The following is an 11095-nucleotide window of genomic DNA, read 5'->3' on the forward strand; positions in this document are numbered from 1 at the left end:
CTCCTGCAGGGACTCTGCTTTTTGGAATAGCCCCCTTGTTCTGCGCTCATCTCAGGCAACACTCCACGGAGGAGAAAAAAGCTCGAAGCTTCCGAAGCCAAGCACCTCCCAGATAAAATCTATATAGATGGAAGCCAAGAATTTGGAAATTGACTCTTGAAAGTAATGGTTCTCAAAGTGTAGTGCCCAGACCAGCAGCATCAGCATCACTGGAAACTCATTAGAAATGCAAATTTTGGGGGGGAAGGGGAGGGTGGGACGAATTGGGAGATTAGGTTTGACATAAATATACTACCATGTGTAAAATAGATAGCTAGTGGGAACCTGCTGTATAGCACAGGGAGTGCAGGTCGGTGCTCTGTGACGACTTAGATGGGTGGGTTGGGGGTGGGGGTGGGAGGGAGGTCCAAGAGGGAGAGGATATAGGTACACAGACAGCTGATTCACTTCATTGTACAGAAGAAACTAACACAACATTGTGAAGCAATTTTACTCCAATTAAAAAAAAATGGAATTAAATTTAAAATAAGTAATATGTGGAATTCTTAAAAAAAAAAAGAAGTAGCAAAAAGTTTGTAAGAAGAAAGTTTTTTTCTGGGACTAAATTCTAAGAGGAATTCATTTAAATGAAAAAAAAGTTGAATAAAAAAAAAAAGAAATGCAAATTCCTGGATCACATCCCAGACCTACTGAACCAGAAAACGCTGGGGGTGTGGCCCAGCAAAAGGTTATAACAAGCCCTCCAGGGGATTCTGATGCATGCTCAGGTCTGAAAACTACTGGGCTGGATAAGGGTAATATTTATGATCGCACAGTAGCTCTTAAAGCTTGGCCCCCAGACAACCAGTATCAGCGTCACCTGGGAACTCAGGAATACAAATTATCAGGCCCCACCCCGGGCTCAGTGAATCAGAAACTCTGTTGTTGTTGTTTGTTTGTTTTTTTGCGGTAAGCAGGCCTCTCACTGTTGTGGCCTCTCCCGTTGCAGAGCCTGTGCTCCGGACGCGCCGGCTCAGCGGCCATGGCTCACGGGCCCAGCCGCTCCGCGGCATAGGGAGATCTTCGCGGACCGGGGCACGAACCCGTGTCCCCTGCATCGGCAGGTGGACTCTCAACCACTGCGCCACCAGGGAAGCCCAGAAACTCTGTTTTAACACACCCTCCAGTTGATGCTGATGCATGCTAGAATCTGGGAACCAGTGCCTAAAGCTGTATTTGCCTGACTACTGGGAAAGCCTCATGCATTCCCAGCAGTACCTGTACTCCTATTTGGAAAGCCTGCTTCACAGGATATAAAGACAGTCAGTAGGATTCCTACTGACCAATAAAGTGCCTGGCTTATAGTAGGTGCTCAGTGTTTGTTGAGTGAATTAATGCAACAATTCTGTAAAGTAGGAAGTTAGTTAAGCAGAGGTGAGTTTCGCACGCCCGTCAACCTGGACTTCACTATTGGGATTTGAAGGCATTTGATTTCTGCGGCCCACAGCGTCGCCTGCACTCGCATTCCCCCTCCGCCCGGGAGGTGGCGCTCTGGAGCGCCCGTGAGGCCAGGCTGGGAGGCGGGACTTCCTGCCTTTCAGGGAGCACTTCCGGCCCAGCCCAAGCGACGGGTAAACGCCGTTGTCGGGCGGTCCTGTCGAGGGCGCCGGAGCGAGGTTGGTACTCTCGGGCTCCCTCGTGGCTCGAGGGTCAGGCGAGCGTCACGCGGAGGTTCGTTTCCCAGACGAGCACGGAACGGCCGGGGCCACGTAAGTACGCGCGCCGCCCGGACGGGACGGAGAGGCAGGTCGCTCTGCTCAAGTCCACGGGCGCCAAGCTTTGTGGCTTTGGGACAAGTCGCCCAGGGTTGACAAAGTGGGGTATTAGCAGCCGCTGGCTCATGGGGTGGGGAACATCCCACCGATGTAAAGCGTGGTAGCAACAGCTGTCTGGCGCACGGCGCTTGATGCAAGACCTCTGTTATTGTTGTTGCGTTGAAATTCTGGGGCCTGGAGGTGGAGTGGGAAGAGGTGGATAGGGAGGGAGTGGGCGAGTAGATGTCTGAGGGGAAGAGCCGCCCGGATCCCCTCTCCCATCCCATTGCAGGCGCACTTTTTGTCGTGCCCGGCCTGGCATGAATGCAGACCCGACTGACTTTGCAGCCTTGGCGGTCTAAACGGGCCGAGAGAGCCCAGGGCGAGGGCGGGAAGTCGAGGCTGTCTTGTCTCGGGGCTTCTCTGAGGTCGTGGGCTCCACCAGCGCCTTCAGCCTGCCTGCGTTTGTTTGGCTCCTTTTTCCTCTCCTTCATTCATTCCTGGATTTGTTCCTTCAGTTTTTGGTTTTTTTTGTTTTTTAAAAAAAATTTTAGGGCTTACCTGGTGGCGCAGTGGTTAAGAATCCACCTGCCAATGCACGGGACACAGGTTCAAGTCCTGGTCCGGGAAGATCCCACATGCCGTGGAACAAGTAAGTCAGTGCTCCACAACTACTGAGCCTGCGCTCTAGAGCCCGCGAGCCACAACTACTGAAGCCCGCGTGCCTAGAGCCCGTGCTCTGCAACAAGAGAAGCCACTGCAATGAGAAGCCCGCGCATCGCCACGAAGAGTAGCCCCCGCTCGCCACAACTAGAGAAAGCCCGCGCGCAGCAACGAAGACCCAATGCAGCCAAAAATAAATAAATAAAATAAATAAAATTTTAAAAAAAGAACAATGAGTAACATTTGTTTAAAATTTTTTTTAATTTATTTATTTAAATTTTAATTTAATTTAAATTTTTTCATTTTTAATTTATTTAATTTTTGGCTGCGTTGGGTCTTCGTTGCTGCGCACGGGTTTTTCTCTAGTTGTGGCGAGCGGGGGCTGCTCATTGCGGTGGCTTCTCTGTTGCGGAGCACGGGCTCTAGGCGCGCGGGTTTCAGTACTTGTGGTGCACGGGCTTCAGTAGTTGTGGCTCACGGGCTCTAGAGCACGGGCTCAGTAGTTGCGGCCCACGGGCTTAGCTGCTCCATGGCATGTGGGATCTTCCCGGACCAGGGCTCGAATGTGTGTCGCCTGCATTGGCAGGCAGACCCTTAACCACTGCACCACCAGGGAAGCCCTGTTCCTTCAGTTTTTATGTACTGATTGTTACCATGTAGTAAGTACCAAGGCACTGGGGATAAAGGCTCTTCCCCATGGGGACTCAGAGCAGTTTGGAATTAAACGGCTTTACCTTTAAATATCTAATCCCACATTGCAATGTGTGCTCTGGAGAAGGGATGCAGGGTGTTGTGGGATAGTATTGGGAGAACTGGGAGAGGCTTCCTGACTGAAAATCTGAAGGATGAGGAGGATTTTGTAGGTGGGTAGGAAGGGCAATGGTGTTCCTTTTAAGCGGAGAGATAGCGTGAAAGGGTCCTGCAGTGAAAAGACGCATTCCCGCCACTGTCCTCTCCTGCTGCGGAGGAGAATGGCCGCAACAGCCAGATGCCAGGAACTCAGAAATGAATCAGATACAGTTCCTGCCCCTGGAGAGCAGTCTCGAAGAAGAAATAAGGCTGTACCTATAAACCACAATTAGAATGAGGCTGACACATGCCCTAAGAAACACACATTCATTCAGTTGGCAAGTATTTCCTGGCATGTACTGTGTGGTGGGCACTTTGCCAGGTGCCGAGGGTACATGGATGTCCGGAGGTTACAGACTGAACGGATACGATGCAGCTGCAGTTCCGAGGGGAAGAGTTTTTGCTTCTGAGTCTCTAAGACTGGTGTTTGCTTCTGGTGCGTGGGAGAGTGGTGGTGCAGAACTTGGATTTGGAATCAAGGCGGGGATCAGGCTGCTGGCCTCGGGCAAGTTGCTCTTTCCCGAGCCTCAGTTTCCTGAACTCCATAATCGGGGCAGAAGAGTACAACCCGTAGTGCCGTGTCTGGCAGGTGCTGGCGCTCAGTGAGTGAGCTCTGCTCTTATTTTTGCAGGTAATAAAAAAGAGGGATGATGGCTGTTTATCCTTCTGGAGCACTTTGTACTGACCAAAGCCCTTTGACATAAGTTAATTATTCTTCAACACACAGTCAGTTCCTTTTTCTGGAAGGTACTGTACTTGACAGTGGGAAGGCAGACAGATAAGACTCGTCTCTGGCTTTGGGGAACTTGAGTTTGTCTTGGGAGCGTAGCGTAGAGTGTGGGGTGTGTAGTCTATGAACGTGTAATTATAATTAATACATACGAGCATGCTGGAAGCGGACCCCTCGCCACCTGTCTGACTTCGGCCTGTCACTCACCTCCCAGTTCGGTCCATGGCTGCCCAGTTGTTTCTCACACGCTTCCTGCCCCAGAACTTCTGCACTTGCTGTACCCTCTTCCCAGCGGCCTTGTCATTAGCTCAGGGTATGCCGAGCGCCACCTTCTTACGATGCTAAGACCACACCCCTCGGCCACCGCCATCCCCTCCCTCCTGGCTGGTTGGTTGGTTTTAACGTAGCGCTTATTACTATCAGGCGTTAGGCGACATAGTCATTTGTTCTTTGTTATCTGCTTCCCCAGAGAAATTGTACTCCTCTTAGGGTGCTCTTCGCCCTCCAGGAACCCCGGAAGTGGCTGTCAGGTTCAGGTCTCCGAGGAAGGCCAGGGTGGTTCCTGTTTTCCAGGATGGACTTCCCCAGCTCCCTCCCGCCCTCGTTGTTTACGACTGGCCCCCTTGGTCTGAGCGATGTCCCTGACGTGTCCTTCATGTGCAGCTGGAGAGACGCGCTGACCCTGCCGGAGTCCCCGCCCCAGGGTTCTGAGGTGAGGTTGGCGGGGAGAGCCTTGGTGGCTGCAGGGTGGGTGCCGTCCCTTGGCCCCCCGTCCTAGCATTCACACCAGTTGGCAGGAGTGCAGAGTGGGGTGGCATTGGCACAAATCTGCTAAGACACAGGCTGAGCCAGAATCCCGTCCTTTGGGGACCTGGGATGCCCTGCCATCCGCAGAGGGTTTACTGAGCGGGAGCTGTTGGCCCCCATCTTTTTTTCCTCTATTTGTCCAACAGATACTCACTGAACAGCCCTTACTATGTGCCAGGTGCCTTACCAGGCCCTGGGAATCCAGAATGAGTAAGTCAGATGCGCTCCCAGCCCCATGGAACAGAGTTAGGTTGAGTGAGAATAGACAAATGGATAAAATCATTACAAAGTGAGAACAGCTCTGAGCGAAACCAGAAGGGTGCCGAAACCGTACAGTAGGGGTGAGGTGGGGAGGGGAGGGGAGATCTGGGACACGAAGGACGCCAGTTCTTTCCCCGGAAGCCTAAGCCATCCGGCTGCCACTTGGAGACAGGCTGGTTAAGGATTACGCCCGGCAGAGGCAAGTGGGCGAGAAATTTAAAAGAGACGCTGGCATTGGGCGGGAGGGGCTCCCTTGACAAGGAAGGGCTTACGTCAGATCCGCCCCTGCGGGAGCCTTGCTCGCCTGCCTGCTGCTCTTCCGTCCCCAGGTGTGGAGCTGAGCTGTCTCAGGCCAGCCCCGCAGTGGGATGGAGCAGCCTGTGGGCGTCCCAAGTAAGTGACCACAAGGTCTCCTGAGTGTAAGTGAGACTCAAAGGCCAGGGGCGCCTGCGAGAGCCTGTGCAGCCTGGAGGTCGAGAGCACAGACTGAAGTCAGACTGCCTGGGTTCAAATCCCAGGCCTTCTCTTTAGTGGCTGCTGCCTGGGACAAGGGACGGCCTCGCTGTGCCTCCATTGTCTTCACCATTAAAGTGACGATGGGGCTTCCCTGTGGCGCAGTGGTTGAGAGTCCGCCTGCCGATGCAGGGGAGTACCAGTTTGGCCGGTGCCTTGGGGGGATTAAATGAGTTAATAAAAGACAAGAGTGGGTGACGGCGCCTGGCCCGGCACACACTCACTGTTCTCTCGTGGCCACGGTTGTGTTTCCTCAGAACACGGCGCCGCACGTGGCCAAGGGCCTGCTCTGGGAGCCGGACACCCCTGGGCCGCTGCCCTTGCTGCCTCCTGGTGCCGGTAAGAATCTCGGCCTTGGGGCCCCCTCCCAAGCTGCTCCCCGCTGCCCCTCTCCCCCAACTCCCACGCGAGGCCTTTCCTCTCCCTGCTAATTCTGCCCTACAGGGCCCTTGGCACCTCTAGGCACCTAGGGCACCTGGTTCCATTTCCGGGCCCTTCCGCAGCCTCACTCTCCCCTCAGATCCCTGGGACCCCGGTGTGACTGCCCAGGATCTGCTTTTCCGGGGAGGTTACCAGTTCCGTAGACAGCCCCAAGCCGTGCTGGACGTTACTGAGCAGGTAAGCGGCCCCACGGCGGACAGTGCCACGCGGCCAGGGCTGTGCCTAGTGACCTGGCCTCCTTTCCTCCTGCAGCTCAGCCGGTTCTTGTGGGACCATGGGGACATAGCCTTTGCACCCCTGGGGAAGCTGATGCTGGAGAATTTCAAACTGGAGGGAGCACGGGTGAGTAACCCCTGGCCAGCCAGGAGAGGGGGCTCCCCACTTCCCGTCGGGGTAAGCCCTAGGGCATGTGAGCTTGACGAGGCCTTTCCACACAGAGCCGCTCTAAGAAGAAGACAGTGGTCAGCGTGAAGAGGCTACTCCAGGACCTCGGTGGACACCAGCCCTGGGGGCAAGTGGCTAGTGAGAAAGGATGGGATGGGTGTGCCTAGCTGGTGGTGGGGCTATGGAGGGAACCAGGGCCTGGATGCTGGTTTCCATCAAACTGCTTCCACACCCCCCGTGCAGTCATGAGCCACGCTGCCCCATACAGAACTCCCAGCTGCAGCAGCCACGTAAGGGAGAGAGAATGGGAGTTCATGCTACAGGCACGGCTGCATCCAGGTGCTCAGATGCTAACAGGGCTCTGCCTCTTTATTTCCTCATCCTCCTGCCTCTGCTTGGCTCAATTCCTAGACAGACTGTTTGCAAGCGGCAGCAGGATGGTTTACGAGTCCAGGGAAAGGGCTAGTGTCCTTCCTGAGGCACCAGCAGAAGTCCCGGGAACGGTGCGGTCGGCTTGCCTCGGCTTGGGTGTCACGCCCGCCGTGAGCCGATCCCTGTGGCCGGGCCTGGATCGTGTGACTGCAGCACAGGAATCGGGCGGGCTGGTTTCCCAGAGGAAGAAGTTCTAGGGTGACCGAGAATGCGTCTGCTACACCTGGCCTCCCTCGGGATGGTACCCGCCCTCTTCCCCATCACCCACAGCCTGACCCTCCTCCTCTCGCCCCCAGCTGTCCCTGGGCTTACCTCAGCCACCGCCAGCGCCGGTTCTCCATCCTTGGGGGCCCGATCCTCAGCACGTCGGTGGCGAGCCTCCTGGGGGAGCTGCTGCATGAGGAGCTGGCCCTGCGGTGGGAGCAGCTGCTCCTGGACGACGCCTGCACTGGGGGCGCGCTGGCCTGGGTGCCCGGCAGGACGCCCGGGGCTGGGCAGCTGGTCTATCCTGCAGGAGGCGCCCTGGACAGGCTGTGTATCCTCCCTCGCTGGGCATGCTCTAGGGACAGGTGGGAAGTTGGGAGCCTTGAGTGGCCATAACGCATGAACATATCCTTAGCGAGATGCCCAGACTTCCAGAAGGTCAACCTGACCCCAGGCAGTGAGCCCCGGGTTCTCGGAGACCCTGGCCATATCCGGCTCCGGGGACCTGTCCGGCAGGTGGTGACCCGCACCGTGCAGGGAGAAGGTAAGGCCCATAGACACCTCCCCCGTCCACTCACTGACCTGTTGCCTGACTCTACCCTGACCCTGACCCTCTCCATCCCTCAGCTCTGCTGGCTGTCCGCTCTGACTACCACTGTGCCCTGTGGAAGGTCAGTAAGCAGGGGCAGCCGGCCCCTCTCCAGGTGTTGCAGGTCGAGAAGGGGGCCACAGGGATCAGCCTCAGGTGAGGGGCTCACTGAGGCTGGTCTCTGTGGAGATGGGCGTGGGAGAAGGGCGTGGCCCGGCATTCATCACGTGTGTGCCCTGTAGCCCTCACCTGCCTGGAGAGCTGGCCATCTGCAGCCGTTCCGGAGCCATCTGTCTGTGGACTCCCCAGGACGGGTAACGCCCCTTCCCCATAAAAACCCTCCACCCCAACCAACGGCTCCCGCAGAACCCGGCCCATGTCCTGGACACCAGGCCAGGTCACCCCAGCCTCCCCCCATCAGCCGGTCTCCCCACCATGGCTGGCCTGTCTCCCCAAGGCTGCAGCAAATCTACAAGGACCCCGAGACCCTTGTGTTCCGGGACCCCTCTCCCTGGCGTTGGGCAGACTTCACCGCCCACCCTCGAGTGCTGACTGTGGGTGATCGCACCGGAGTGAAGATGGTGGACACTCAGGTGAGGGGACAAAGCAGGTCCTTGGTGGGGGTGGGGGGGCTTCCCCCTTGAGGTCGTGATGAGCTGCAGGGCCAGCGAGCCCCGGGCCAGCTGCAGCAGGTGGCACCAGAGATGGTGGACTGTGGGCTGGCTGACCTGGCCGTGTCCCCCAGGGCCCGCAAGGCTGTGGTCTGCTGCTTTTTCGTGGAGGGGCAGAAGCGTCATGCCAGAAAGGGGAACGGGTCCTGCTCACCCAGTACCTGGGGGAGTGCGGCCCCGAGTGTCTGCACCCCACGCTCCACCTCATCTGCACCCAGGTGAGCGACACCTTCCCCTTCTCTCCGTCCTGCACCATCGCAGGCGGTCACTGGAGACGGTCCTGGACAGCTGCTGGGGAAGGGGGAAGGGCGTGGGCATGGGGGCAATGGCCAGAGCTGGACAGTCCCCCCGTGTCCGGAAGGGGAGAGGAGGTCTGGCTCCACCCCGCCCCCTCAGGACCCTGGGTGTTAGTGGGTGTGTCTCAGGCGTATGTGCCAGGGTCAGGTGAGGTTGGGGGAGGCTGGGTGAAAGCCTCTCTCGAGAACCCTTCTCCCAGCAAGGCCATCAGGACAGGGGACAGTGCCACCTGCTCGGGGGTGCCTCCTGTGCGGGGCTGGGCAGCTGACGCTGCAGAGGTGGTCAGGGCCGGTCCTGGAGTGCTGAGACTTAGCCTGAGAGCCACATGGGGCCCCAGAGGGGGCCACCCAGGGGGACCTGTCCCGTCCCTCTCTCCCACTCCTCAGTCACGGCCCCTCTGTCTTCTTCCTGGGCCTCCAGTTCTCGCTCTACCTGGTGGATGAGCGCCTCCCCTTGGTGCCCCTGCTGAAGTGGAACCACGGCCTCCCCTCCGCGCCCCTGTTGGCCCGGCTGCTGCCCCCGCCCCGCACAGGCCTCCCGCGGCCGCTGCTCCTGGCAGGCCAGGGTGGGGAGCTGCAGCTGCTGCACATCGCAGGTGAGGGGCGGCGCAGGCGGGGGGCGGGCAGGAGGGCGGGCGGGGCCGGGCCTGGGCAGGGCCTCAGCTGTCTGTCCCTCCTCCAGGAGAGGGGGCCTCCACACCCCGGCTGGCAGGGCCCCCCCAGTCTCTCCCTTCCAGGAGCGACTCCCTCTCTGCCTTCCCCCCACTGGAGCCCAAGAGTCAGTGGCGGCTGCAGGAACGTCTGACAGCACCAGCCATAGGTGCGCTGGGGCAGGGGAGTGGGTTTGAGGAGCCGCACCCGCACCAGGCCGTAGGGTCATGGTCCTTCCACCTACAGGTCTGGCCGCCGCCATCCCACCCTCCGCTAACACACCGGTGCTGTCGCTCTTCCAACTTTCGGCGGCTGGAGACGTCTTCCACCAGGGCCTCCACCTCCAGGCAGACCCCGGGCCTGACTCTTCTGCCCCCACGGCTTCCTGGACCCCCCAGGCCACTGCCTCCTGCAGCCGGTGGCTGAAGGCCCTGCTGGAGGTGCCCCCGGCTCCCCCCGTGTGGGCTGCACCCACCTTCTCCCACCGCCGCCTGCTGGGCTGCTTTGAGCCCCAGAAGGCAGAGGGCAAAGCGCCAGAGGGTCTCCGCACGGCCATGGCCAAAGGGCGTCTCCTGCAGCTGAGGGACCTGGGCTTGCTCCCCACGGAAGAGCGGGCCCCAGCCCCCGAGCCAGGCCCCGAGGACGAGCTCAGCGAGCGTTTGGAGGCAGCCTGGGAGGGCCAGGCGGCGGCCTGGTGGGAGAGGCGGCGGGGCAGCAGCCTGGGGCCCGGCAAACAGCCCAAGCGGCACAAGCGCCGGACTCAGCTGTCCAACACCTTCTCCTCGCTCAGCGGCCGCTTAGACCTCTCAGACGCCGCCAGCCCCCCTCCCAGCCCAGAGCGGACACTCCCTGCGGCCAGGCCTCAGCCTCCAGTGACCCCGCCCTCCCAGGAGTCCACCCAGGAGCTGTGGGCCCGGGCCGTCCCCTCGGAGCGGCAGCAGACCCTCCGGGACTACATGGCTGAGCTGCCGCTCCGGGGGGATGCCCCGGGGGGTGCCTCTGTGCCTTCCTCCCAGACCTCCAGTGTCCGGGCCACCCCCTCCCGGCAGCGGGCAGCTGTCCGCTCCGGCTCGCAGCCACACTGCAAGAAGCCCCGCATGGGCTTCTGAGGCCCGGGGAAGCTGCCCCCCACCTCCGGGGAGCCCTTTGTCCTGGATAAGCTGTGCCTTTTGTGGTTGAAACGGGAAACAGAACAGTCGCCAGGGTGCAGACCTTCCTGCTTTCCGAAGGCCTTCGTGACTGCGGGAGACATTCAGAAGCGATTTGAATCCACGTTGGAGGAAGAAGGACAAGGTAGTCATTTCTCCTGCAGCTCGTGCTCCCAGGGGCACGTTGAGAAGTCCTGGGAGCCCCGTCCTGAAGGTCAGTGTCGCCGGGATCCCCTCCAGCCGACAGTGTTGTGCCGGAAAGCAGGGGCTCCAGGCGGCCGAGGGCTCCGCCACGCACGGGCCCCTGGGGACGTGGCGGGTGATGGTGAAGTGAGCTGCCCAGCCTGCCGGTGCTCCGCTGCTGGGTGTCGGCAGCTCGCTGCTGGTGGTGAGGTGTGTGTGTGTGAAGCGGTTTCTAGCACCATCTAATGTTTTATAGAGGGAGGCACTTTGGACCCACGTTTAGGGGTTGAATAAACTGTCAGCTGAGCCTGGTTTTGAACGATCAAGTTTCTCAGGCCGGGCTGCGTCCCCTTACTTGGCTTTTGACATAGTGCGTCAGGTTCGCTTTCTTCGCAGCTCTGTGGCTCCAGTGAAGAGTCTTGTGGGGAACACACCCCCTGGGAATGACACAGGGCCCTGGGGCGGGACCTAGGTTTCGGA

At 59.0% G+C, this 11095-nt stretch overlaps 1 protein-coding gene across 3 annotated transcripts; it reads left to right on the plus strand.

The window, feature by feature from the left end:
* Positions 1-1621: 1621 nt before the first annotated feature.
* On the plus strand, positions 1622-11043 carry TAF1C (TATA-box binding protein associated factor, RNA polymerase I subunit C). 3 transcript variants are annotated; one of them, XM_079907364.1, is made up of 15 exons: positions 1622-1748; positions 4544-4747; positions 5874-5955; positions 6137-6234; positions 6310-6399; positions 6495-6568; positions 7170-7408; positions 7505-7621; positions 7705-7822; positions 7909-7980; positions 8124-8259; positions 8412-8555; positions 9055-9229; positions 9316-9453; positions 9531-10972. In XM_079907364.1, the coding sequence occupies exons 2-15, from the start codon at positions 4610-4612 to the stop codon at positions 10391-10393; spliced, it is 2484 nt and encodes an 827-aa protein (XP_079763490.1). In that variant the 5' UTR covers positions 1622-1748; positions 4544-4609; the 3' UTR covers positions 10394-10972. The 3 variants fall into 3 exon arrangements, with proteins under 3 accessions (XP_079763490.1, XP_079763489.1, XP_079763488.1); XM_079907363.1 differs by having other exon boundaries at positions 6137-6399; positions 9531-11043; XM_079907362.1 differs by having other exon boundaries at positions 6137-6399; positions 7705-7748; positions 7909-8259; positions 9531-10399.
* Positions 11044-11095: the final 52 nt, after the last annotated feature.

The sequence above is a fragment of the Stenella coeruleoalba genome (genome assembly GCF_951394435.1).
Source record: "Stenella coeruleoalba genome assembly, chromosome: 20".
In the NCBI taxonomy this organism is placed as follows: Eukaryota; Metazoa; Chordata; class Mammalia; order Artiodactyla; family Delphinidae; genus Stenella; species Stenella coeruleoalba.

Bases quoted from the DNA above. Each gene is read 5' to 3' on its own strand.
- TAF1C (XM_079907362.1), top strand. From the start codon at position 4,610: ATGGACTTCCCCAGCTCCCTCCCGCCCTCGTTGTTTACGACTGGCCCC. The intron at 7,749-7,908 runs GTCAGTAAGCAG...TGTGCCCTGTAG, and splicing joins ACCACTGTGCCCTGTGGAAG to CCCTCACCTGCCTGGAGAGC. The intron at 8,556-9,054 runs GTGAGCGACACC...CTGGGCCTCCAG, and splicing joins TCCACCTCATCTGCACCCAG to TTCTCGCTCTACCTGGTGGA.